The sequence below is a fragment of the Pleurodeles waltl genome, chromosome 3_1 (genome assembly GCF_031143425.1).
Source record: "Pleurodeles waltl isolate 20211129_DDA chromosome 3_1, aPleWal1.hap1.20221129, whole genome shotgun sequence".
In the NCBI taxonomy this organism is placed as follows: Eukaryota; Metazoa; Chordata; class Amphibia; order Caudata; family Salamandridae; genus Pleurodeles; species Pleurodeles waltl.
The window spans coordinates 771,400,652-771,428,071 of NC_090440.1; the positions used below are offsets into that span (position 1 = coordinate 771,400,652).

A 27,420-nucleotide genomic window follows, 5' to 3' on the forward strand; every position below is an offset into this window, starting at 1 on the left:
GTATCTTTGAGTTTGCTTGCGGCCATCAGTTCCTCCCACGCAGATTCGCTTAGATCGACTTTCCTTTTGGCAAGAACTTCTTTATAGTTTTTCCTGGCAATCTTGATTGCTTGTAGATCTTTGGGAGATGCATTAATTGTTTTTTTTAGCTTGCTTAGAGATGAGGTACATGCGTGGTTAAACCATCTTGGGCCACGGGCTTTATTTGCTCGTTGGGGGTGTAGTTTCTCCGCCATGTAATTTGTCAAAGAGGAGAATGCCCGAATAATTTCGTGTGGGGCCTTATTTTCGTCCAGGGATGTCATAACATCTGGCCATTTATTAAAAAAAAAATCTAAAAAAATGTTTTGGTTGTTTATCTTCTCCCATTTGATTGTAAGCCCTTTTTGGGATGAGAGCTTCATGGGAGGGTGTCGCTTCCCTCTTCTTGGATCATTTATCAGATCTAAATTAATCATAATGGATAAGGGGTTATGATCACTAAAACAGGTCGGGGTAACCCTGAATAGGCCTGTAATGGGGGAGAGTTCTCTAGAATAAATAATATAATCAATAGTGGTGTGAGTGTCCCCCCTTACAAATGTTGGTATTCCTCGGATAGCGGGTGTGGGAAAGGAAAGGGAGTTTACTGTAATCAGAGAATTGAGGGCGTTCCCATACGGGGAGTGTTTGAAGTGTTGAATGGGAATGTCATTCTCGTCCAGGAGTCCACAACAATCAAGGAGTTCTGGTTCACAGAGATGGGCATTAAAATCACCAACCCAGACTATTCTTATGTCCTTTTTACTAGAAACTATTACCTTATGTATTAGGGTCTCCAAACTACTGACCACACTAGTGTCTGAGTTATCAAAGGTGTTGTTATAATAGTTGATCAGTAGTATATCAGTAGTATATCGTATGATTCTTCTAGTTTCAGAGATAGGGCCAGAAAAAAAGGCGATATACCTGCAACTCGTGCTTCCGTCCCTCCAGCCTCTACAGATAAAAAGATAGCCAGACCGCCCTTAGCTCTACCCGCATGGGTCTTGGTTGCAGGGACATAATATGTGGTATAGCCATTAATATGTGGTGATTCTGTGAGCCAGGTCTCCTGACAACAAATAATAAGATTTCCCATCACTAAATCTATCCAATCGGGGTTTCCAATTTTTGATTTTAGACCTGCAACGTTCCATGAAATAATCCCTAGGGGTGTCAAACTCTGTATATCACGTATATTAGTGACTCCTTTAGATTCTAGGGTGGACTGTGGGAGTACGTTTATCTCCAGAGGATCTTGCAAGGATGGCTCAGTTAGGTAATTCCGTGTGATTGTGCTACAATGAATTTCATGAGTTACGCATCGCCCCTATTATAAATATTCTCAAATGAATGAGGAGTGCATTTGCTTGCGTCCTTAGGAAACGCACGTTGGTTTACAATATCAAGTAGCCAAAGTGAACTACTGTGTCTGTTTTTCTTTTAGGAGTGTTTAATTGATGAAGATTGCGGAGTAAGCAAATACTGCCAGATTTCAACATTTGAGTACAAATGTATTAACTGCAAATCTCAGGAAAAGGTGATTTTATATTTTATAATGCAGTGCACGTTGACATAGATTCCTTATGGGCACCTGAAGGCAGACAATACGGTAGAGCTCGTGTCAAAATAATTCTTCTGAACAAATTGTATTTCTTAAATGTATGCATTTTGGTAAAGTAAACATGTTACAACTGTTATTCTTTGCGTATCTTCAATAGTCAGTTAAATACATCAGGGCTCTTGCTGTGTATGTGTCAAACAGCATTGAACACAAAAGCCTTTTGACATTCTCACCACCATGTAATGCAATTTTAGCTGGCCGTACTGTATAGAATACCGTTCTAGAATTTGTAAACATGTGCAGACGTATATGATGAACTCCCTGGTTTATGAGTTGCTTTTACACTTTCATCTGACCCATTTGTTCGACCACAAAAGATATTAAGGTGCGATGAAGGCAACATTATTATCTGATGATTGGTCAATAGACATTTTGTGTGTAGGAAGGAGGATGGTCACTCCTCGGAAGTAGGACAAAGAAGGCTTTATTCCAAGATCCACAAGTAAGGAGCAGCAAGAAACAGCAGAGTTGGGGAAAGCAACCAACCTTCAGCCAGTGAAGAATCAAACAGCCCGCACTAAAACTACAACTTTCTACTCCCACGTTCCATTCTATCCACACATTCCATTCTCCACTAAACTTTCAACACACACACACACACACTTTCCCCATTTAATAAACAAAACAAGCAAGAGAAAAACAGAAAAAACAAACACATCAAAAGGCTGCCTGAGGCTATGGCTTTGAAAGGGACATCCACAACAGCGTCATAATTATACATACTAGCCATACTTTGCAATACTCATACTTCCCATGCCTCTCCTCATGACCTCACCCTTACAACATGCAGGGGCAAGGCAAATACTAAAGCCACAACCTTGCTTCCATTCCCTAACTCTTCAAAAATGTGTCCCTCTTCCCCACCATGAAACACACTTCCTGGAACTTTATCCCAGTCACGCAATGAAGAAACATCATTCACCCACCAGTTCTATGAAAGAGAAATTCAACCCAGATTTGACACTGACCCACCAACAACTGTTGCGGCACCATTCAACACCTTAACAACTGTTGCGGGTGTGGACTATTTGGTAGTACCTCTTCTTCAGCCTACAGGACACTTCAGCTCTCTAAAGTAACCCTCAATAATCTTCAGTCCCCTCCTTTGTTCCATGTCCTGCCTCATCCTTTGCTTATTTATGTCCACCTCCTGTCAAACGTCATGAAAGATTGAATCCCACTAGACTCTCCAGATATCCATAATCTCACTTTCTCTCACCTGGGAGCAAGGCAAGTCACCAGTTTCCTCCCTCTGAGCAATTCAGAGGGAGAATGACCATTAAAAGAATTTGGTGTGGTCCTATAAGAAAGCAAAGTTGCAATCAAAGGCTTTCTCCAATCAATAACACCTACTTCTGTACGGATTCTTTGATGACACGTTGGCCCGATGCCAAATATGACACGAACTTGGCACTTGTAAATTGTGGCTCACTGCCCAAAACAAGAAATGTGGGTAGACCTTCTATTCAGAATACATCTCTACGAAAATAAATCACAGTGTCAGACGTATTACTTTCCACAGTTTATTATTTCTGGTCACTTGAAGAAGTAATCAGTCAGAACCAGAGCTAATATGTTCTATTTAGTAGGTGCACAAAAGGGTTCCACACAATCAGTACCCAGCTCCCTCTCAGGTCCTAAAGGAAGTGAAAAAAACAGGAACTGGAGCTGTGATAAATGCCTTGATAAATTCAATCACTTTTGCAACTCTTGCATATCCTTACTGTAGTGTCCACTATTTCATCCAAACCTGGCCAACAAAAGTACACCCAAACCACCCTGTTGGTGGTAGATATTCCCTTGTGGGCTTCATAGCCTTAGGCAATGACCTTCCCTCTCAGCATGTAGAAATGTATGGCTCGGTCACCCCTCTTGAGAATTCCTCTTTCACAAGCTAGCTCCCCTTGTACTTTGGCAAATTATTTAATTTCCCTGGGCAATATATACTCATCCGGCCATCCAAACTCAAAGTACTCCTTGACCATATTCAAACTAGAACGTTCCTCAGGCTTCCACCAACTCCTCTTCAGCACAATTATCCCTGGAATTGAACTCTACCAAAAGCAATGTACTTCTGACACTGAAGGAAGCATCATCCCCACATCCCATCCTGATCACCATTTTTGGAAGGAAGATGGATGTTCCTTAGAAGTAGGACAGAGAAGGCTGTATTTCAAGATCCACAGGGTAAGGAGAAGTCAAAATCAGCAGAGGTGGGGAAAGCAACCGACCTCCAGCCAGTGAAGCTTAACCAGCACCACATTCAAAATACAACATTCTACTCACATATTTCATTCTGCCCACACAGCCCATAACCCTCCAAGGATTCCAAATCGATGACACCCTACTGAAACAGTTTGAACTCTGTGTGTGAAAAATGATTGATAACCGGTTAGCCACAAGAGAGACATGTCTGTGACTGAGTAATGCAACCAATTGGACACCAATTGGACATCATGTGAAACCCAAGTGAATATCTAGCAAGGTGTGGCTCCAATGTGGTGATAGATTGTTACATTAGGGAGTAAGCAAGATTCCATGAAAACACGTAGTTGTGACTGTAGGAAAATCACACTTATACCAACACCTCATCAAGTGACCATGTACATATTAAGCAATGTGTGGGAGTACTGAGAACCAGAAAGGGACAAATCTCCTGGACCTCATACACAGTGTCTCAAATGGCCAAATACAAAATGTCTGAACCATTATGGTGTGTATGCACAAACTTCCTATGGCTGCACTCATTTGATAGTGGTTTGGTTTCATTCATCACTCTCTCAGATTATATGTGCACCTTGCACACCTCCGCCAAATCTCTGGCTGGGATAATAGACTGCTGACTACAAAGGTGCACTACTTGGCCTCAAAGGCTGTACCTGACTCTGCTGCATTGAACTCCCAACATGGATGTGGGAGTGTTAGGTCAGCTGTCTCACAGGACTGTAGTCGTAACTGTGCATCACCCTACAGTATGGCACTCATTACACATAACGGTATTTCCCACGAAGTTGAATGGCCTGGTGTCCCAAGGACTGGGCGGGGGCAGGAGCATTGCCTAGCCCTGTCCAATTACTGCAACACACAAGAGAGTAAAGGCTGCATACCCCTTACAGCAGCTAAGTACCAGATGTTACTAAGATCACTCAATTTCTTGTGAAAACCATTAGAACATTTTTCTTCTCATTGCTGTCCTCCAAGCACAAACAGTCCAGAATGGAAAAAGTAAAAAGTGATCAGGCTTAGTACCAAGAAACACTCTGGTCCCCACCATACTCGTCAAAACATCATACACACAAAAATACGAGGATGAAGGGACAGGTACACCAACACATACACATAATTGCAGGAGTCATAGGACTAGGTTAACCATATGGGATTCTCTATGAATATAACTCAAGGTATTTTTAGTCTTTACATTTACCTAAAGACATAATATTCCTCATTTTACCTTGTAGACATAGGCTTCTTTTACTCTATTTAGATCACCACTGGAAGACTCCACCTGCAGTAATTCTCAGTTGAGGTCCTAGTCATGTTCTCTTCAACCTTGTACAATACCTACTGCCTCATGCTCCACTTACTGTGACTGCTGCAGCTTTGTTCATCTCGTAGTATTCTTCTGCGGAGTATTCTATGGGATCTTCACAGAATAGCTTTATAGATTGAAGCTCCTCTCTCTGGAGAAGAGGGTTATCAGTTTTGCAGGTTTCTCACAGTAAAATGGCTTGTTCAGCATTAGGAGCTGGGAACATACTGCTTGAGTCTATGGCTTCCAAAACAGATAGATATTTAAATAAAGTCCATATAACAATGTCCATTCCTCAACAAATTTCCTGATCAGCTAAGGTTTCACTTCTTTTATTCCATGGAAATTATTTGGATCAGGGTATCCAAACATGTATCTAGCATTCAAAGCTTCACATTTTCTACTGAACAAGCACCAACATTGATCACACTCCAATTAGTGGAGACACCTTTCTAAATTCCCACTCCAGAAATGTTTGAACTATGCTTCCTATCAATAATCTTTTAAGTAAATCAGTTTCCTTACTCAGACAAGCAATGCCCTTGACAGTGCCCTCACTGCCCTGGACCTAACATGACCCTCCTGAAACAAAATAAAAGCAAAATGTCCTAACTCAGAGCTACAATAGCTGTGAAACAGACTGGGAGATAGAACTTGAAAATCTAAGTAAGACAGTGAAAGAGTAGTAGATGCCAGGGCAGCAGTAGATGTAGTCTGCGGATCTGGGTGGTGAGGCTGCAGTATCATGCAGAGGAGGTGTAGGAGGACTACAATATGTTGGGTGTATTGCAGTGGGTGTCTCTGGATCATGAATCCATACAGTGACAAATCTATCCCGGGTTTGGGGATCCTCTGTGTGGAATCAAGAAGACAGAATGGGGTCCTTTCCTTCATAGTATACCACAGCATAACCAGGGCAGATACATATTGCAGCGTTGGACAGCACAGTGGCTGTACGGTGAAGCTGGCAGGGGGAGGCTTCCCTGGCTGGAATAGTGGAAATCTGGCCTGAACGGCAGTGATGCAGCTTGAAGCTTGGTCTACACCAGTGGCAGCAATGGCTGGCAATCACATTTGATGGTGAACAAATGAATTCTTTCAGACCTACATACAGAGGTCAAAAGGGGAAGAGGAGAGTGGGAATGCTATACATAATGATTGCTTGCAAGGCTAAAAGAAGATGATGTAGATATTGGAATCCATTATTTAAAAAGAGGAAAGAGCCATAACTGCGTTTGAAACCATAAAGGGCAAAATGGAATCCAGTATGTCTGAGACTGGACTGGCAATTGCCTCTTTGGAGATGAGGCTGCAAAAGACTGAAGAAAATCAGATGAAATGTTGTCCGAGCTACAAGAGTTAGTGGACTTCTGACACCAAGTGACAAAGACTATGGTGATGCTGAAATCTAAAATTTAATTGTGCAAGAATGTGTGGACATTCAGTGCGCTTGGATGCTGACATGTCTGATCTGATGTAGTACTTGTTTATGGACTGTCTGACACCTCCCGATTACCCTAACTCTCACATTGTAGAAAAGGCCTAGAAGCCACTTTCAACAGCAGTAACAATGCCACATATGAGGGCACAATTATGGGGATACTTCAGTATCCTCTTTCACAAGTGTTGGCCTTCCTCAAAAATGATTTGGTGTATTGTGGCAGCATGCTGCCCTCTTATTCCCTGATGTATGAATGGACACTCAAGGAAAGATATGGCAGCAGTTGACCTTGGTGTGTCTGATCATCTTTACAGTTGCCTGTAAAATAAAGGTGACTTATAAAAAGAGATCATTTCTCTTCTCAGTGCAAGGGGCTCACTTCTTCAAAAGCATTATTATAGGCTGAATGAAATACTCAGCAGACAATAATGTAACTGCTCCTGTGATGAGTGTATCTCCTCATTCCAGCTCTTGTCACAAAGATTCTGGCATGGGGTAGAGGAGGATTTCTTTTTGTCAGGTGCCATGTGCATTTTCCAATTTACCTCCCCCATCCTTCATTGTTGTCTTTTTTTCACATTTCTCATCTTTTCTTCTCTCTATTTCAATCTTTTCCCCACATCTCTTTGTTTCCTATACTTCTAGGAAATGAACACAGTGGTGAGTTACAGGAGTTTAAGACAGGTTTCTTGAAATTCAAACTGTGGTGTTACATTCCTTTTCTCTTTTGCCTACCAGCTTGATTGGATTTGTTGGTGGGTGTCAAGCGCCATTTGGGGGCCACAGGGCAGACAGGGACAACTGAGCCCCAACCTTGGTGGTTGATAGCGTTTATCACTTCTGCCCTGGGGTCTGTCATAATATGGCTCTGCAAACATGTCCAAGAACAACCTTTTCCGCACTTGACTCTCAGTGTAGTGACAGTGAACAGTGACAAGCTTCTCTAAAAGGTAGAGTGGGGAGTAAGAGGTCAGAACTCAACATTCAGCCAACAGACAAAACAATATAAACTCCTGCCCGGTGCTTTTGATTTGTAAACAGAAGATTCTTTAATCTCAGTTCAGTAAGTACTTACACAAGGTTACCAAAATTGCATCCTAACAATGAGATCCTACCCCTCGCACCCTCTCTGTAATCACCACTCCTCCAGCTAGGGTCAAGTTTCCTGCTCTAACTGTCTCAATCACTATATAGACTTAAGCAAGATTATTCTCAGTTGAAGATGGCTTAAAAGGTTTCCAACGTTTTGAGAAGCAATTCAGTACAATGTCTCTTATTGCATCTTCACACAATAGTCAGACTGGTTTACATGCATGTATTTGCAGTGATCCAGGCTGACCATTCTCACAGCATGGCTCTTCAGCGCTTTAATACTTTTGGGTTTAACACACTTTTGAAATGCTACTGTAACATTACATTATTACATTACAGCATGGCTCTTCATCCGCAAAGGAAGCCACAGTATTGGCCTCACTTCACAGTAAGGTTCACAGATCTGTCCCGGTGGGGCATGGGCAGAGTGCACAACAGTACCCAGCTTTTGCATCAGGCTGCCTGGAGTAACTGCAGTATAGTATGAGGCAATGACAGTTGTGGCTTGGGGGCCACGTTTCTTGCAGCAATGACTTTGGGGATAGTTGTGGATTACAAGCTGATCAGGATTACATGCTGCTATGGAGATTTATGAAACTTCTCTCGTATTTTTCTCTCAAGCCCACCCACATCAGAGTGCTTGGCAATATGCTCTGGCAAAGGCTTGGTTCAGTTGGCTCCTGAACTGAGAAGAGAGACCAGGGGACTCTCTTTCCATCACAGGTCATTCCTAGATCACTCTCTTAATTCGTCAGTTTCCAGGCAAACTTGTTCTGTCTGCAGACAGAGAGGTATCTGTTCTCTTTAGGGAGCCCCCCACGTCCTCCAGCAGAAAGTGTTGATTTCAGGTGATGTTCGGTCACCTCTGGGAAAATCACTATCAGACCTACATCAGCCCTGGTTTCACAGAAGCTCTTCGAGTAGTACTCTATGGATCACTCCCTTCCCTATTCACAAAGAACTTGATACTGGATTATAGTGGGATGGTTTGGATTCCACTTTTATACATATTTTCTAGTCAGGGCATTGTGGATCCTCTGCCTTATGCTTCATAACCAGTTTGGATTTGTCCTCTTTCAAATGTCATTTCCAGGCTGCCCTTGAGACATCCTTTGTATTAAGTGTTGTTCCTACAGCAGGTAGTACAGGAAACAATTTCAAACTGGAGTACCTAAAACATGGGCACCACGTAGTCTGAGATCTCTGCACCCTGCTGTCATCAGCCTTCCAGAAATAATAGTCAGAGACAGACAAAAGGGCAGGACTGGCTTGGAAATTGCCTCAACTTTAACAACAAAAGCTGCAACCCCAGCCCAAACCCCCTACAATCCAACAAATGTCAGTGCTCAGGAAGTACTAATTAGCAGTCCCTTATTGACAATTGCTTCATGGAATTTCTAAAAGTATCCCAGTCTCTACCAATTTTCACATAACAGTTGAACTTTACACAACAGGGGTCAGTAGACAACCCTGTAACTGACATTGAGCAAGATTCCTGCTCTTAGTATACATCACAAACAATGTATGCTGTCACCGTTGCGTCAAGTGGTACACCTAAGACAGGAACAATAGCTCATCGTCTACTATGCACACATGCTTGGTGCACCCCTACAAGTCATAAGACGGGGAAATGATCTCTCATTTTCATGGAAACACCCACGTCTCTGCAGATACCCTAGATTACTGTGATGGCAGAGCCAAAGTAAAAGTCAGGTTACCAATAATCTCACATCCAACTGGGCAGTCAGGGAAGGGGTACATGCCCGTTTAACATGTATGGGACATTCTCATCCCAACAGTGGATATGCTATGTGCATTCCCTAATAAAAAGTTAAACCTGAAAGGTGTAAAAATATAAAACGGTGGAAGAAATAGATCTTTTTTCAAGCAATTTCATTTGAAGACTCATAAATCAAAAATGTGATGCATAAAATTATTCAGATCTTCTTTTCACCAGTAACTCACCACTGTTTTTCCTTTTTACTTGCTCCACCACAATTGCTTTACAATGACCTTGGAATTTATAATTAAGAAAAACTGGAAAGAAGATTGAATAAGCAGTATCCAAAAATCCCAAAGTGCACAACTAAACATATATATAAGAAAATAGACAAATCCACCCACATATCATCTTCTAAGACGGGCACGGCATCTAGGGACTCTTCAGAAATTTGTATCATGATACAACAAAAACCTTGCCCTCATAGTAAAATACTGCACTACCATAATCACCTACCTGAGCATAATCACCAAATTATTCACACACAGGGCTGTTTTTACTACATAAAATGCACCACCCTGAAATGCTTCCTCAAAAAAAAAAAAAAAAAACTTAGAGGGCAGTTGCCCACACTCTACAAAATGAGAGAGAAGGCAGTAGCAGCCGGAGTGCAATATAATCTCCTTAGCAGCATAAACACACTAATAATCACTGCTACAAACCACCAACTTAGGATCCAGAGGCAGGGCCTCACTATAATTCTTTCTCATACTAAGGCCAAAGCCTCTTCCCATGTCTGCCACCCACCATTCAAAGTGTATGAAAAAAATGTGTGCCGAGTTGAACACCTAAGTTTCGATATTTCCATAAATCCCACCTCAAAAAGTGTTTGGAACGTCATATACTATTCATTGTAGTTAGCATACGATTCCTGGTTAAACTTGAAATAGCATCACTGTTTGTTTACTGTTTCTTTTTCCGTTCAACGTTGAGCTTTATTTCGATTTTATTCCTTTCTGTCCTTATTCCTGCAAAATTGGCTTCCTTTTGTCTTTTGACCAGTGCTCCCGAGATGGAGAATGCTGTGATGAGGAGGTGTGTGCCTGGGGTTTCTGCACCAATGCGATCTCTAAAGGGGAGAATGGCACATTATGTGAAACACAACAAGACTGCAATGCCGGGCTGTGCTGTGCAGTGCAACCAAGTAAGCTGCTGTTTATTGTTATACTCTCTACAAAATTCTGATTGGAGGCAGTTCACTACAGGGTTTTCTGTCATTAGTCATTATTATTAGCGAGCTAAAACTTAAAGCACCACTTTGCAACTAGATGACTCCCTAAATGGTTCTGGAGCCTGTAGTAAAAGGCAATATATAAACCCATGTGTATTAGGATGGCCTATAATATCGTTAAAAACCACTAAAAAAAGTGACAATTATTAGGAAAAATAGTGAATGGGTTACAGCATATTAGATCACTAACATATAATGATAAAATGCCTATAACATCACATATAAAGACCTATGCTGTGAAAAACCTCAAGAGGGACTATCAAAGCACGTATGGAAATTAAGATACTATCTGTCATATCTGACAATGTATCACTTCCAATGTAGCACATCGTATATCTCATTACTACATGTTTTTAGGTTCAGTTTATTGAGCTCCGCTTGTGGACTCTGTTTTGTTGATAGATGACTAAGAGATTCAGGTGTTCTAAAAGGAATTGTAGTATTTAGAACCGGAGCCGCATGCTATTGAGAAAGCTGCTATTTTTATTGGTGACACTGTTACAAAATAGGTGCTCTCAACAACAAAACTTTACTGCAAGATTATTATAGCACTGATTTTCCTGACTGAAATATATAATCAGTTTCAAAATGGTCCAAAAGGTTTTATCTTTTTACATCCAGTTACAATGATCTCTTCCAGGGAATGCTCTATTACTTCCTACTTACCATTGTCAATGCCTCCCTCATTCAAGGAATCTTACCACAAGCTGTCTAGACTGGCTATTTCCTCCAACTTTTAACCCCTTTGATGCCAGGCATAGACCGCCATAACTTTTTGTCCACATAACCTACCCACGCCAAATTTGCGTCCTTTTTTTTTTACAACATCCTAGGGATTCTAGAGGTACCCAGACTTTGTGGGTTTCCCTGAAGGAGACCAAGACCAATAAATTAGCCAAAATACAGCAAAAATAAAGTTTTTTTTAAAAATACATGGGAAAAAAGGGCTGCAGAAGAAGGCTCGTGGTTTTTCCCCTGAAAATGGCATCAACAAAGGGGTTGCGGTGGTAAAATCACCATCTTCCCAGCTTTTACAAACAGTCAGACTTGAATTAGGAAACCCCACTTTTCAACGCAATTTTGACATTTTACTGGGACATACCGCAATTTAACTATTTTTTGTGCTTTCAGCCTCCTTCCAGTTAGTGACCGAAATGGGTGAGAAACCAATGCTGGATCCCAGAAAGCCGAACATTTCTGAAAAGCAGACAAAATTCTGAATCCAGCAAGGGGTCATTTGTGTAAATCCTACAAGTGTTTCCCACAGAAAATAACAGCTGAAATAAAAGAATATTGAGGTGAAAAAAACAGCTATTTTTCTCCACGTTTTACTCTGTAACTTTTTCCTGCGATGTCAGATTTTTGAAAGCAATATACCGTTACGTCAGCTGGACTCTTCTGGTTGCGGGGATATATAGGGCTCGTAGGTTCATCAAGAACCCTAGGTACCCAGAGCCAATAAATGAGCTGCACCTTGCAATGGGTTTTCATTCTATACCGGGTATGCAGCAATTCATTTGCTGAAATATAAAAAGTGAAAATAGGTATCAAGAAAACCTTTGTATTTCCAAAATGGCCACAAGATAAGGTGTTGAGAAGCTGTGGTTATTTGCACAACTCTGAATTCCAGGGTTCCCATACTAGCATGTGAATTACAGGGCATTTCTCAAATAGACGTCTTTTTTACACACTGTCTAAGATTTGGAAGGAAAAAAATGTAGAGAAAGACAAGGGGCAATAAAACTTGTTTTGCTACTCTGTGTTCCCCCAAGTCTCCCGATACAAATGGTACCTCACTTGCGTGGGTAGGCCTAGCACCCGCGACAGGAACTGCCCCAAAACACAACGTGGACACATCACATTTTCACAAAGAAAACAGAGCTGTTTTTTGCAAAGTGCATAGCTGTGGATTTTGGCCTCTAGCTCAGCCAGAACCTAGGGAAACCTAGCAAACCTGCACAGTTTTTAAAACTAGACACCTAGGGGAATTCAAGATGGGGTGACTTGTGGGGCTCTGACCAGGTTCTGTTACCCAGAACCCTTTGCAAACCTCAAAATTTAGCCAAAAAATCACTTTCTCTCATTTCGGTGACAGAAAGTTCTGGAATCAGAGAGGAGCCACAAATTTCGTTCCACCCAGCGTTTACCCAAATCTCCCGATAAAAACTGTACCTCACTTGTGGGGATAGGCCTAGTGCCATCGACAGGACAAGCCCCAAAACACAACGTGGACACAGCACATTTTCACAAAGAAAACAGAGCTGTTTTTTGCAAAGTGGCTAGCTGTGCATTTTGGCCTCTAGCTCAGAGAGCACCTAGGGAAACCTAGCAAACCTGCGCAGTTTTGAAAACTAGACACCTAGGGGAATCCAAGATGGGGTGACTTGTGGGGCTCTGACCAGGTTCTGTTACCCAGAACCCTTTGCAAACCTCAAAATGTGGCCAAAAAAACACTTTTTCCTCTCATTTTGGTGACAGAAAGTTCTGGAATCAGAGAGGAGCCAAAAATTCCCTTCCACCCAGCGTTCCCCCAAGTCTCCCAATAAAAATGGTACCTCACGTTTGTGGGTAGGCCAACGGCCCACGAAAGAAAATGCCCCAAAACACTATCTGGACACATCAAAATTATCAAATACAAAACTACCTGTTTTTGCTGGGGGACACCTGCGTTTTTGGTCCTGGGCTCAGCAGCCTTCTAGGGAAATCTACCAAACCCAGACATTTCTGAAAACTAGACACCCAAAGGAGCCCAGTGAGTTGTGACTTGTGTGGGCCCCCCAATGTTTTCTTACCCAGAATCCTCAGCAAACCTCAAATTTAGCTTAAAAAACAACAACTCATTTTTCACCACATTTCTGTGTGGGATCACCGCACTGGGACAAATTTCATACCACCCAATGTTCCCCTCAGTCTCCCGGTAACAATGATACCTCACTTGTGTAGGTGGGCCAAGTGCTTGTGAAAGGGAAGAGCCAAAAACATGTCGATATTGAGGGGGAACCAAAGGGGACCCAAAAGGGAGTTTGCAAAAAAAAATCATTTTTAGGCTGACAAGTGCAGCAGAATTTTTATCGGTATAGATGAGACAATGCTGGGTGGTAGGAATTTTGTGGATTCCTGCAGATTCCGGAAGGTTCCATCACAAAAACGTGGAAAAAATGTGTGATTTCCAGCAAAGTTGGAGGTTTACAGGGCATTGTGGGAACAAAAATGGTGCAGGGTGCATGTGAAACACACCAACCTGTAATCACCCAGATTTAGTTTTCAGATGTGTCTAGGTCTTGTGGATTTTTCTACATGGCAGCCCTCACCATTCCAAGTGGGACGATTTTGAGAGTTAGCCAAGCTCTCATGGCCCAAATGTAAAGCCAAAACCCAAAATAATCAAACGTGTTCTTGCTTGCTGTGGGATAAGATGTTTTAGAGTGCGGGGTAGAGCTGAAAGACTGTTACCCCCTTCAGTTGGGGTGGGGGGCATAACCAGGCCCATACTGGTTGGTAGCCACCACCCCAATATATATATATTTTTTTTTTAATTCCCTGGCATCTAGTAGACTTTCTGCCCCCCGGGGTGTGGATCAGGGGTAACTGCCCCATCTGCCCACTGGTGGGCAGAACAACTTTGGCCCCATTTATTTGGGTGGGGGTATGGCCATACCCCACCCTCTTATTTTGGAGAAAAAAAACTTACCTGGTCTCTGGTGGGCTTTCTGCCCTCCCCTTGGGGCAGATGGGCCTTCCAAAAATAGGCCCATCTGCCCCCAAGGGGGGAAGATATGGCCAACAGTAATGTGCCCCCATGGGGAGCGACCCTTACCCAAGGGGTTGCCCCGCTAAAGAAAACACACGCATGCACACACACACCAATCCCGGGTGGCTAAGTGGGTTCTTCCCCCCTTGGGGGCAGATTGGCCTAACAAAAATCAGCCGATCTGCCCCCAAGGGGGGCAGAAATGGTCTAAATACAATTTGCCCCCGAGAGGAGCCACCCCTGCCTAAGGGGTCGCTCCCCTTGCGTGAAATTGGCACCAAAAAAAAGATCCCCGGTGCCTAGTGCTTTCTGCCCCCCTTGGGGGCAGATTGACCTAACAAAAATTGGCCGATCTTCCCCCAACGGGGGCAGAAATGGTCTAAATACAATTTGCCCTCCAGGGGAGCGACCCTTGCCTAAGGGTTCGCTCCCCACCTCTAAAAAAAAAAAAAAAATGTTATCCCTGGCGCCTAGAGGTTTCTGCCCCCGAGGGCAGATCGGCCTAATAACAATAGGCTCATCTGCCCCCAGGGGAGGCAGAAATGGCCTAAAATAAATGTTTTCCCCCAGGGAGTAACCCTTGCCTAAGGGGTCGCTCCCCTTCCGTGAATTTGCCATAAAAATAAAAAAAATCCCTGGTGTCTAGTGGTTTCTGCCCCCTTGGGGGGCAGACTGGCCTCATAAAAATAGGCCGATATGCCCCCAAGGGGGGCAAAAATGGCCTAAATATAATTTGCCCCCTAGGGAGCGACCCTTGCCGAAGGGGTCGATCCCCAACTCTAACAAAACAAAAAAAAACAGAAAAATAAAACAAAGAACATTTATCCCTGGTGCCTAGTGGATTCTGTCCCCCCTGCGGGCAGATCGGCCTGACAACAATAGGCAATCTGCCCCCGGGGGGGCAGAAAAGGCCTTGAAAAATATTGCCCGCCTGGGGAGCGACCCTTGCCCAAGGGGTTGCTCCCCTTGTGCCACTTTCATTTTTATAAAATATCCCTGGTGTCTAGTGGGCACTTCAAAAGCCGGATCGCTTTACAATCCAGCTTTTGAAATGCTCTGAGACTTCAAAGGGAAGGAAATTCATTTCCTTCCCTTTGAAGCCTCTCAGGGCCCCCATCACATGATCGGAAGAGAAATGCTTTACATTTCTCTTCTGATGGGGAAGTGGCCTCTGATGAGCTGACATCATCAGATGTCACTGGTGGGATCAGGGGGGTCGGGGTGGAAGGGGGAGGGCTTCCCCTTCCATCCCTGTCTTGGGGTGGTGGGAGGGAAGCCCCTAGCGCTCCCTCTGAGCTCACTGCCGAGGACGTAACCATTACGTCCCCGGCACAGAAGGGGTTAAAGAAGATACACTAGACCTTGATAACACTGCTACCGATCCATCACTCACCTACCATTCAGCAGCAAGGTCACTGAAAAAGCAGTCTATGTTCAACTCCAAAATCATATAAATGCTAAACTTCTGCATGCCTACTGGTCTGGCTTCATATTACACTGCAGTATGTAGACTGCCACCTTACCTATTGAAAACAATGCCCTCCTGACCACAGATGAAGATAACCCCATGCCTCCTATTATTGCTGGACCTCTGAGCAGCCTGTCACACATTTGACAATCCCACCTTCATACATACCATTAAGCCAAGAATGGGATTCACCAGTAATGTCCTCCTATCTTTCCAACCAACACCAGTGTGTTCACATGGGCACCACCAGGTCAAAAAAGGTCCCTATCACACGAGTAGTCCACCAGGGTTCCATTCTGTGCCCGCTATCTTCAACCTTTACATGGAGCTACTTGGTACTCTACTCACAGATAACAGCATCAAGACCAAATTATCCATAGAGAAAAGGCAAATTATGTGGAATAAAACAAGCTCAATGCTAATGAACAGTTGTTGTATATATCACCGCACGCCCAGTCATTCCAAAAGGTGAGTGCTTCACTCCCTGGGCTAACCACTCCAAAAAACAAATTACAGACAATTATTTCAAAGGTGTGGGGGAAGCACTTCATACTATCTATTTAGGACATGAGTCAAATATATTTTCTACTTATTAGTTAAGTATTAACAGAACACTGGTCTTGTGTAATCAAAGAGGTTGTTCTTTACTTTCATTTTGACAATTGTGAATAAAACATGGACACAGCCAGCATCTTTTGTACATTATACAGCGGGACTTCTTCAGGGCTGACAAGAAACACATAAAAACAAACAATAAGCATAATCGAAAAAACATTTACATAACATACTAGCACCATAACATACAAAACAAGTTAAAAATATTTTATAATTAAAACAGGAGAACTAAGTATCATAAAAAATCCATCCAAAATTTGGACCTAGAGCTTAAGTTGATTTCAGTCCAAATAAAAAAAAAATACACAATACATAATAGTTTGAGAAAAGGTCATAAGGTCATCCTTTGTTACGGCAAACAACAGTATTTACTTCCCTAGTCATACTCTTTGAAACAAAAACATTCTATTGTACAATCGATACACATATGTTAATTGTTGCTACCACCTACCTGGTCCCGAGCATATCTCTGTAAATGGTTCTCCAATCTGATTACAATACCAATCCTATTCCCTCTCATTCATCAAAACCAAGAAAAGTACATCTAAAGGTCAAAGTGGTATATACACCTTACCACATGATGTGTCTCCAAAATTACATATTAAAATTCATCATTTTCCGTCATCTATTTAGCAGCAACAAGAGCCTCCCCAAAAGAATTGTTTCATTCTTTTTTTTATTTTTATTTTTTATTTATTTATAATTTTATGCAAACAACATACAACATAAATAAAATGCCACCTTGGTCCTTACAGTAATAGATCAGTCAGCTACTTTAATCTATCTTCGGTTCTCCAAGCTCCCCACGTCTCAGTAACTCTTATAAATCAGGCATAGGGAGACCAGGGAACATTGCCGAATGTCCATATAGAAGTATGCCCCTGCCGGAAGGACCTAACGGGTCATCGAGTCCAAGGGCAGGACCAAACAGTTGTGGCAGAAAAAAGGAAAAAAAAAAAAAGAAGCAAAAAACTTCAAAAATAAAGGGAGAGAGAAGGCCGGGAGGAGCAAGCACAATTCTCAGCAACCATTCTGTACAACCTTATCCCATTGTTGAGTGAACAGCACTCATCACCTCAACATACCCATCCGCAGCAGGTTCTTCAGACAGACGCAGATTCAAGATAGGATCGAAGCGGGGCCCAGATGTCTCGTGGCCTGGAGCCAACCGGAGTCAACTCCCAGTAATTTGTTAATTGTTCCTGGCAAAAAGCGGCATCTCGCAGCCAATCCGACATCTGGGGAGACCGGGCCCGGCCCCAGCAGATTGCCACCCTGCGCTTAGCTAACAATAACATCATGCCAACCAGGCGCCGCACTGTAGTCTGCACCTCATTCACCCCTCCCAGCAGCGCCATCAAGGGAGACGGAGGAATCTCCAGCCCAATCATCTCAGAGAGTACACAAAAAACCCTTCCCCAATAGGCACATACTGCCAGACAGGTCCACGCCAAGTGCATAAAATCAGCAGCTGGGGCCCGGCATCTTACACAGGTATCATCCGTTCGCAGCCCCATAGCACATAAACTTCTCGGGGTGTAGTACAGATGGTGCAAAAACTTAAAATGTATGAGGCGTAATCTATAATTTGGTGACAACTCCTTCATATGCGTACAGCACATCCTCCAAACATCTTCTGAGATGTTCTCACCCACATCTTCTGCCCATTTCATCCTTACAGACAGCCCGTCCCCTTTCCCTGCCCCTGCGTACTGCCATACAGCTTAGTGATCAGCCTCTCAGGCGTCCGCACACTCTACAACACTACCAGCGCGCGGCAAGAAGTTGGGGTCGCGGGCAAGCAGGGGTAGCGAGCGCGCAGCATAGCCTCAACATGTAGAACCGGTGGAGAGCAGTGGCCGGTCTATACCCCAGGATCTCCTCCAGGGACATCAATCTGTCATCAACAAACCAATCATCGAGGGTTAACAGATCAAAGTCCCGTAGGAAGCTCCGCAGTCGCGAGTCCTGAAACATCATCTCATCTCCCGCCGCCACCACACGCATAGACGGTGCAAACGGCACATCTATCCCAGAACGCTTCAGCAAACCCGACCAAGCCCGGACCATGGAGGCCACCGTGTCAATGCCCCGATGGCGAACTCTGTCCAAATTGCCCAACACTCGCTCAAGCCCATCCGGCCACACCGCATCACTTTCGGGAGCCAGGTGTGGCAGATAGCGTATCGGGTTGATCCAGTAATAGGCAAACAGAGCCTGCGCGCAGAGATAATAGAGCTCTAGGTCAGGGGCCGCAAGACCACCCAGCTCAAATGGCAGCACTAATGTTTTCCAGGCTATGCAATACTGACCACCCGCCCACACCAATCAGATCAGCGCGGAGCGAATGCGCTGACAAAAAACTAGCCGTAAGCGTCAGCGAAAAGTTGAGAAACAGATACAAAAACTTGGGCAGCACAAGCATCTTAGCCACCGCAATCCGTCCAGTCAGGGACAATGGCAAGGATCTCCATGCTGTGACTCTGTCTTCCAGCTAGGCCATGGCCCTACCATAGTTGGCAAGCCAGAGCGTGTCAACATCACAGCTCAACCAGATGCCCAGATATTTAACAGGACCGTCCGCCCACACAATAGGGTAGCGGGACCGACACTCTGCCGTTCCAGACGTCAGAGGCAGCACAACCGACTTAAACAAATTTATCGCCACTCCAGATATGTCTCCGAACCTGACGATTTCGTCCAGCAACACATTCAGGTTTCGCACAGGATCCCGTACATACAGTGCCACGTCATCAGCGTACATGGAGACCAGAATCGCTCTCTGGTGGAACGGCAGCCCCGCTCACTGTGGTGCTGTCTCATAAAGGCTGCCAGCAGCTCCATCGTAATCGCAAAAAGCAATGGTGACAGGGGGCAACCCTGCCTAGTTCCACGCGCCACCTTGAAAGGCTCTGACACACATCCATTCACCCTCAAGCGAGCCACTGGCTGTGAATATAGCAAACGTATCCAGTTCACAAAACGACTACTCATCCCCACTCTCTCCAGGAGCGCAAACAGATATTGCCACAGCAATGAGTCGAACACCTTAGTAGCGTCCAAAAACACCACCACAGCTCCATCATCGACGGGCACTGAGCCAGCAACAGCAAAGAATGTACATAAGTTTTGTGCCGTGGACCGTCCCGGTATGAACCCCGACTAATCCGGCAGCACCAGTTTCGTCATAAGAGGCCGCAGTCGCGCCACGATCATTTTGGCTATTATCTTATTATCAATGTTAATCATCGACAGGGGCCGGTACGAGTCACAGCTAGCTGCAGCCTTCCCAGGCTTGAGAATCGTGACAATAAGCGCCTCGCGCAAAGAGGCTGGGAGCACTCCATTCCGCAATGCCACGTCATAAACCTCCAGCAGATAGGACGCCAAAATGTCTGCAAACTCTTTATAAAATGCCGAAGTCAATCCATCCAACCCAGGGGCCTTGTCTCCAGGGAGGCTCCGAATAGCAGCCTTCACTTCTTCTATAGTAAAAGGAGCATCAAGGTACTCCCTGTGTACCCTGTCAAACCAGAGGAGGCTAATGTCAGAGAAATATCCCCGAATCACCTCCACAGGCACCGCAGGGGAAGCAGAATAAAGATCCTGGAAAAAGGTAGTAAAGACCCTCAGAACCTCAGACGTACCCGGCACTCGCTCCCCACTCGAATCATCCCTTTCAGTCACATAGCCACTAGCCCACGGCCTGCGGAATAAATTCGCCAAAGTGCGTCCGGCTCTATCACCCTCTCCATATCGCCTGGCCCGTGCAAATTTCCCCAAAAAATGTACTTCTCTCAAAGAAGCCTCTTCATACGCAGAGACCCAATGTGGCTCCGGACCAGTCCAACACCAGTCGAGCCTCCAGATCCGCAATCCGGCCCTCTAACTCAGCCAGCTCACGACGCAACGCCCGCCGTGGGTGTTTCATCCGCCACAAATCTACCAACGACGCATCGTCCATAATCGCAGATAGAACGCGAGCAGCAGAAGTACGCTGTGTCCGGGCTGAACTTTCTCTATCCAAAGTGGGATCAAGGATCACATTGAAGTCTCCTCCCCAAAGCACAGTTCCCCCCCCCCAGAGACTCGATCAGTCACCAGACCTCACTAAAGAACTCAGGATCATCCGAATTAGGCCCGTACACCGACGCGAGGCGACAGGGCCTATCCATCAGCACTCCGCTAAGCAGAACATACCGCCCCAATGGGTCAAAAATCACCCTGCGAGTGCGCCACTGCAATCCCTTGCGTAACAAAATCGCCACGCCTCTAGCATAACTCGAATACACAGACCCATGGCATTCCCCAATCCATCCCACCTTTAAATATTGTAAGGTACTCTCCACCAGGTGTGTCTCCTGTAGCATGCATATATCTATATTCTGCCTCTTGACGTATGCCGACATAAGGCACACCTTCCGTCTATCATTCAAGCCACGCACATTCCATGTTAAACAGCGAATCAGAGACTCTCTCATCTGTGTCATCTGTTCTCCTCAGCGAACATACAGTGCAATTCCATCGCTCCTCCATCCCGGCCAATCTCCCAAAACATAAAATGAGAAACAAAAAAACACACAATACAACAGCCCCAAAGGCCCACTCCCCCCCCCCCACCCACACAGACCCCCCAAACGGGTCAAAGACATATCCCTCCCCCAAACACAATTACCCAAATATGCAAATAGTGGGGACTCATCCAGGGGGCGGAAGCTAACCGCACCACCCGCCTAGTATCAGGCAGGGAGGGCAGGCGGGGGCCCAGCACAAAAGGAGTGTCTTCAGGACAAGTGCCACAAAAAAGAAGAAGTGCATCTCACAACTAGTTGCAGCGGCGTCTTCTCTGCTGAAAAAACAAAAATAATCAGTGACGATCAGTCATTATCACTCAGCGACTCTCGTTCCGCGGCACTCCCAGCCTCCGGCATCGCTTCAGGCTTCCGAGGGAGAGACCTGGCATATCTCGCCGCCAGCTTCGGGTCTGTGAAGAATTGTAGAGACCCACCATGTTGCACCTTTAGAAGAATTGTTTCATTCTCAATCAAAAATCTACTTCCAGAAACACACGTGTATATGTAAACATTTGTAATTAGTTGTCATTTGGTAGTGTTCAAATAGCATGGACGGCAAAATCGTAATTAGGTTTTTTGTGACACATTCTTCAAAACAGCAAGGACAATCCAAAATCATCGATCTAAGTGCGAGGGATTGGTAGCAATTCTTATTAGTGAACAACTGTAGAACATTTCAATTAAATAACATATTAATATCATATTCAATTCACTTCACCCAATTTTTAAAGCGCATGGCTACCCGACACCGAGCTTCCCAGCGCTCATAAATAAAACAAACGTAATGGTGTAATCAGAGTAGTATTGTTTATGTCACATGTTGTCATTGGTAACTCAGAACAAGAGTCCAAGATCCAACACCAACATCAAGACACGGACAATCTGCATGTCCGTATCTATGATAGCAAAGTCACTTAAACATTTCCTGAACACAGGCACCAAACAACAGCCCACAAACAAAATACAAAAAATATTTTCTCAAAATGGTTGGCATCTAAATGTTTATGTCACATGCAATGATTGATACCTCAAAGCAAGCCTCCAAAATTTGACGCTGAGATTGAAATGCAGTCAGTCTCGCATATCCCTATGTATCACAATAAAGCCACTTAGACTGAGTGCAGATAACAAGCAACAACCCACAGACAAAATCAAAAGTTTGGCATTCATAACCTATCAACTAAAGTCTAAAAATATAACAGCATCCGGCAACAAAATCATTACATCGCTGCTGACAACCTAACCTTGTATGCTTGAGGCAAGAAGCGTAGCTGTGGTCAAATGTCTACAGGACACTATATTCGGGACTCTACTTACCCAAGTAACCCAAAAGTGTTACGACTTCTGAGTTCAATGTATTTTGCACGCTCATCAAAATCGAGCAGCCATTTTAATAGAGTGTTTAATAAAAAATAAAAAAAGTCAAACCAATAATGAAAAATAATTTTCAAGACATTAGTAATTAAGAATATCGTTTGGTGCTCTGATTATGTCTTAAATCGGTTACGTGTCTATGGGACACTATGTTAAAACGTTAACTATTCATTAATAAGATCTCGGAAGAAATACGCTCACTAATTTCAACATATTGACACATTTGTCGCAATGAAGCAGCCACCCTAAAAGGATAATGTGTTCACTAAGAAAAAACTCCAACATGATTTTCGGAAGAAATCCAACTGTGACATAATGAGCTATCATCTTAACAGAGTGTATGTAAGGGCTAAAGTTGGGCAGATCTCCCAAGCTAATGATCTGTGTTTGACTGCACTCAAGTATATGGGCTGGTAAGAAGTAGGAGTACTCTCCTAGCCGAGTCCATATTCTTGAGAACAGTAGAACACACATCATTAGTTTTGGAAATATGCACAACTTTAGCCCTGATGAAGTCTACTGGTATAATAGCCTCCAGGGATGAAACACGTGTTGGCTAATGTGTAATGAAAATGACAGAGATTCACTGCTGTTTAATGAATGAAGAACATAAGAAGATTGAAGGCTAAGGAATTGATTATTTGGTGTTGGAGTGCTCGAGATTTCTTTTCATGCACATGGACTTTGTCCCCACTGGAAAAGAACTGGTAGCTTTTCTTCATCTTTAAGCACCCGCTTGTTATATTAAAGATTAACTGTTCTGATATGTTTGATACATTTGATACCGAGTGTGTGTGCGCCAGGAACACAGCTGCCACTTCCCTTGAATCTACACAAAAGTCAGGGGTCAATTCAGGGGCACACGCGTCTAGACCGCATCCACCCACTAATTTCACAGGTTATTGGGTATAGGGTATTCTGATGGTAAGGATTCAAGGGACAACTATCCTTCGATTGGACTGGTGAATGTGAGGTTGGTTTAGATATAATTATGCCAAGAATAAGAACAAAATAAATATCTGCTACTAAATGTGGGTGACAACCTTCTGGGGGCAGAGTTCGTGTGCCTAGCTTGTAGCATTTAGTGTTTTTTCTACTGTAGTTAGTGAGACACCAAATGTCATCCCCATTTGGGCTGTTAATTCCTTTAGACAGGGAACTCAAGTAGCAGGCTTCTGTAGTGATCAGCTTCCATTTATTACATCTCACAAGGTGCTCAAATCTACTCATGATAGACCTGCTAAAGATATGTGGGAGGTCTTACGATCTGATGTCACTTCTTATGGTACCTCTTCCTGTGAGGTCCTGGGTTGTGATGCCACTTCCCGTAATGTCATGCACGATTTCAGACACAGTGATGTGACTTGCATATTGCCTTACGTGGTTAGTCCCCCCACTTCTTTTGTGCCCTAACAGAAGTGTACACTGGCTTACCATTGGGCTGAGAGAACATATCACTGGATGTCACTTCTAGGCAAAGGCTCTGTGATATCACGTTTGCTACTCCATTGTGCTGACAGGACATAATTTTTTAATGCACTACACTCCGGGAACTATTCCATTGTGCTTTAAGACACTCGGCCTCCGCCGTCCGCCAAGGTACCGCCGCTGAATGACCGCACCGCGGTCAAAAGACAGCGGCGGCCATTCAGACATTTCCTCTGGGCCGGCGGGCGCTCTCCAAAAGAGCGCCCGCCGGCCCAGAGGAAATGCCCCTGCAACGAGGACGCCGGCTCAGAATTGAGCCGGCGTAGTTGCAGGGGTGCGACGGGTGCAGTTGCACCCGTCGCGTATTTCAGTGTCTGCTTAGCAGACACTGAAATACTTTGCAGGGCCCTCTTACGGGGGCCCCTGCAGTGCCCATGCCATGGGCATGGGCACTGCAGGGGCCCCCAGGGGCCCCGCGGCACCCCCTACCGCCATCCTGTTCCTGGCGGGAGACCCGCCAGGAACAGGATGGCGGTAGGGGGTGTCAGAATCCCCATGGCTGCGGAGCGCGCTCCGCAGCCATGGAGGATTCACAAGGGCAGTGGTAAACCGGCGGGAGACCGCCGGTTTACCCTTTCTGGCCGCGGCTGAACCGCCGCGGTCAGAATGCCCTCGGGAGCACCGCCAGCCTGTTGGCGGTGCTCCCGTGGTCGGTGACCCTGGCGGTCACCGGCCGCCAGGGTCAGAATGACCCCCTCTGACTCTTCACTCGCCTTTTTTTTATGTTATGTGCATTTCAATAGCACATTTCCACCAGCTGCTTGTGCACCAACAGCACTTACGGGACCCAGACGCCCTTTACCCTCATTTAACTTTAGAGGTGAGCGAGCTACTAAAAGCTCGGGCCAGGCTTCAGTCCGTCTCTGTTGTAACTTCAAGCCTTTTATATGACTTCTGCCTATCAACCTTCTTCTACCCAAGATGTGCCCATAAGGCCAGAGCTGCCAACTATGGAAGCAGGTTTGAGTTTCCGCATCCAATCAACATCCTGGAATTCTGAGCAAATCACTTAATTTCCCATGCCTAAAAACATTGCATGTGTCCTTGTGTAATGTAACTGATGTTTAAGTAAAATGCTCCAATACCTTAACTTTCAGTTTGTGCTATATTTTAAAAAAGTGCAGAAAAAATGCACCAAAAGGTTAAAACAAAGCCCTAACATAGGGAAAGCAAAAAAATAGACATCCATTTATTAGCTTATTTGTACAAAGTGAAACCAGAAAACCTGGACAAAGCGCGGCTTCTCTGGTTAAATTGGGTGATTTTAGGCAAATATTTTTTCACCAAAACTCTTGTTACTTCATTATCGCCTATAAAAGCATTTTCAAATATGTGATTTAAGACTAGCAGTTGTATAGAACAATCACTAATAAGTACTTCTCACAGGGCAGCGCTAAAATGTGCCATATCAATGTTGCGAAAGAAAAGCAATTTTGGGATTTTTTTAAATAGATTTTCTCATGTTTTACCTTGTACTTCTTTCATGATTTACATGACAAATATTTTCAGGGCTCAGCTCGTGCATTGGGCTCTACAATCCGAGGCAGACCCTTGGCTCGGCTCTCCATGTTAATATGTTGGCTTGCCCACCTGTTGTATTCATAGCGTTCTGTTTGTTGTTATGGGGATCGGGGGATTCGGGAACCAGAACGCGGCTCGGACAGTTGTTTCTGCCCGCTCCGTGTGCCGGTCGTGGGTTTCCTATCGAGAATAAATCTTTTCTCTTGAAACTATCTCCGCTGTTCCGGTTTTCATTACGGTCTCCTTATTTCTACATTTTGGCGACGAGGAGTGTTGCCTGGAGACCCACCGACCCTGCACTCTGCTTCGTGTCGATTTATTGATCCTGCACTTTGCTTCGTGTCGGCACATCGAGCCTTCCCTACAGGATTTACCTTGTTATCGGCTCTTCCTAAAGAGGGAAGTCGATATTCTCCTTACTTCTGTGATCTTCGGCTCCTGATTTAAATAGAAACATTTTCTTCTGTGCGCTCCTCGCTCGCCTCAGTCGTTTCTCCTGACGTCACCTGACTGCTGTTCCTCGTGTGCAAGCTACACCGCCTTTAGAAAGATTTCTCTTTGCTTTGGTGGCCATCTTAAGACTTTGGGATGATTTTCATTGCTCTGTGTGCGTACCTTCGGTGACACACACACCTTTGACTGTTAATTCTCTGAGGACTATAATCTTAAAATAAACTAAGAAGTTAGTTCTGAAAAAAAAAAAAAAATATATATATATATATATATATATATTAGCTTTTTTTTATTTATTTTTATTATTATGATTTTTTTCCTTCATTTTTCTTCCTCAATGGCAATGGCTCAGGTTTGTGTTCAGCCTCCTCCTTTTCTTCAAAAACCTGGTAGACCGCCAATTCCTTGGAGAAAATGGTTACGCATTTTTGAAAATTATTTGGTTGCTATCGACGCTTCGAGGTACAATCCTGCGCGCAGAGCTGCGCTTCTATTCAACCACTTAGGCGAAACTGGTGAAGAAGTTTTCGATAATTTACCAGCCATAGTTGCACCACTGGGGGATGAATCCTGGGATGCATATATTGAAGCTACAGCACGTATGGCTAAACAGTATTCTGATGAAGCTTCTGTAATGTTGGAACAACATAATTTTTTTTAAAAGGAAACAGCTTGTGGATGAAACCATAGAAGATTTCTTGGCAGTCTTAAGAGTTCTTGCTGCGAAATGTGAATTTGGTTCAAACATAGACATATACTTGCGTGATCAATTAGTTTTCAATTGTTATAACAAAAAGATACAAGAACGTATTTTGACTTGCAAGAATCCGTCTTTGGGTGAAGTCTTGGACATAGCTAAGAGTATTGAACGCTCTCTCATCTCTTCCAAAATTTTAACAGAAGATGTTAAAGCTTCTGCTCAAGTTTCTGCTGTCCTGCAAGCCAATTGTTTGGAAGTTAATGCTGTATCCAGTAGGAGCAAAGCCAACAAAAGCGTTGATAAAAAGAACTGTTCTGGTTATTGTTATAGGTGTGGTTCAAAAACTCATATGGGAAATAGTCCATCTTGTTTAGCTCAAGGGAAAAAGTGTAATTTTTGCAAAAAGGTGGGGCATTTCCAAAGTGTTTGTCGTCTAGCTAAGGCTAAAGCTAAGATTTCTCAAATTGATATAGTTGAAGAAGAAATGACTGATTCTTTTAACAATGTGTTGTTAACTATTGATACCGTTGGAGCTTCTCAAAACAAATGTAAAGGTCCAATTTGCTCTGTAACTATAGGCTCCGTTAATCTGGACGTTATGGCTGATTCCGGTTCACCAATTACTATTCTGTCTGACATGACGTTTGACAGATTGTGGTCTGGGAAGCAGCTTCAACGAACTGATGTCAATCCAAAGGCTTTTGTTTGACATTGCTATGAAGGGTTTTTTCATGGATATTCTCGATTTTAAGAGCAGA

At 44.0% G+C, this 27,420-nt stretch overlaps 1 protein-coding gene across 2 annotated transcripts in view; it reads left to right on the plus strand.

The window, feature by feature from the left end:
• DKK3 (dickkopf WNT signaling pathway inhibitor 3) overlaps window positions 1–27,420 on the plus strand; it is a 269,373-nt gene that overhangs the window by 173,695 nt on the left and 68,258 nt on the right. The window contains exons 5-6 of one of the 2 annotated variants that reach the window (XM_069223597.1): window positions 1,469–1,561; window positions 10,490–10,631. In XM_069223597.1, coding sequence (XP_069079698.1) covers window positions 1,469–1,561; window positions 10,490–10,631 — 235 coding nt within the window. The remainder of the gene's footprint in view (window positions 1–1,468; window positions 1,562–10,489; window positions 10,632–27,420) is intronic. The other variant, XM_069223598.1, reaches the window with a different exon arrangement.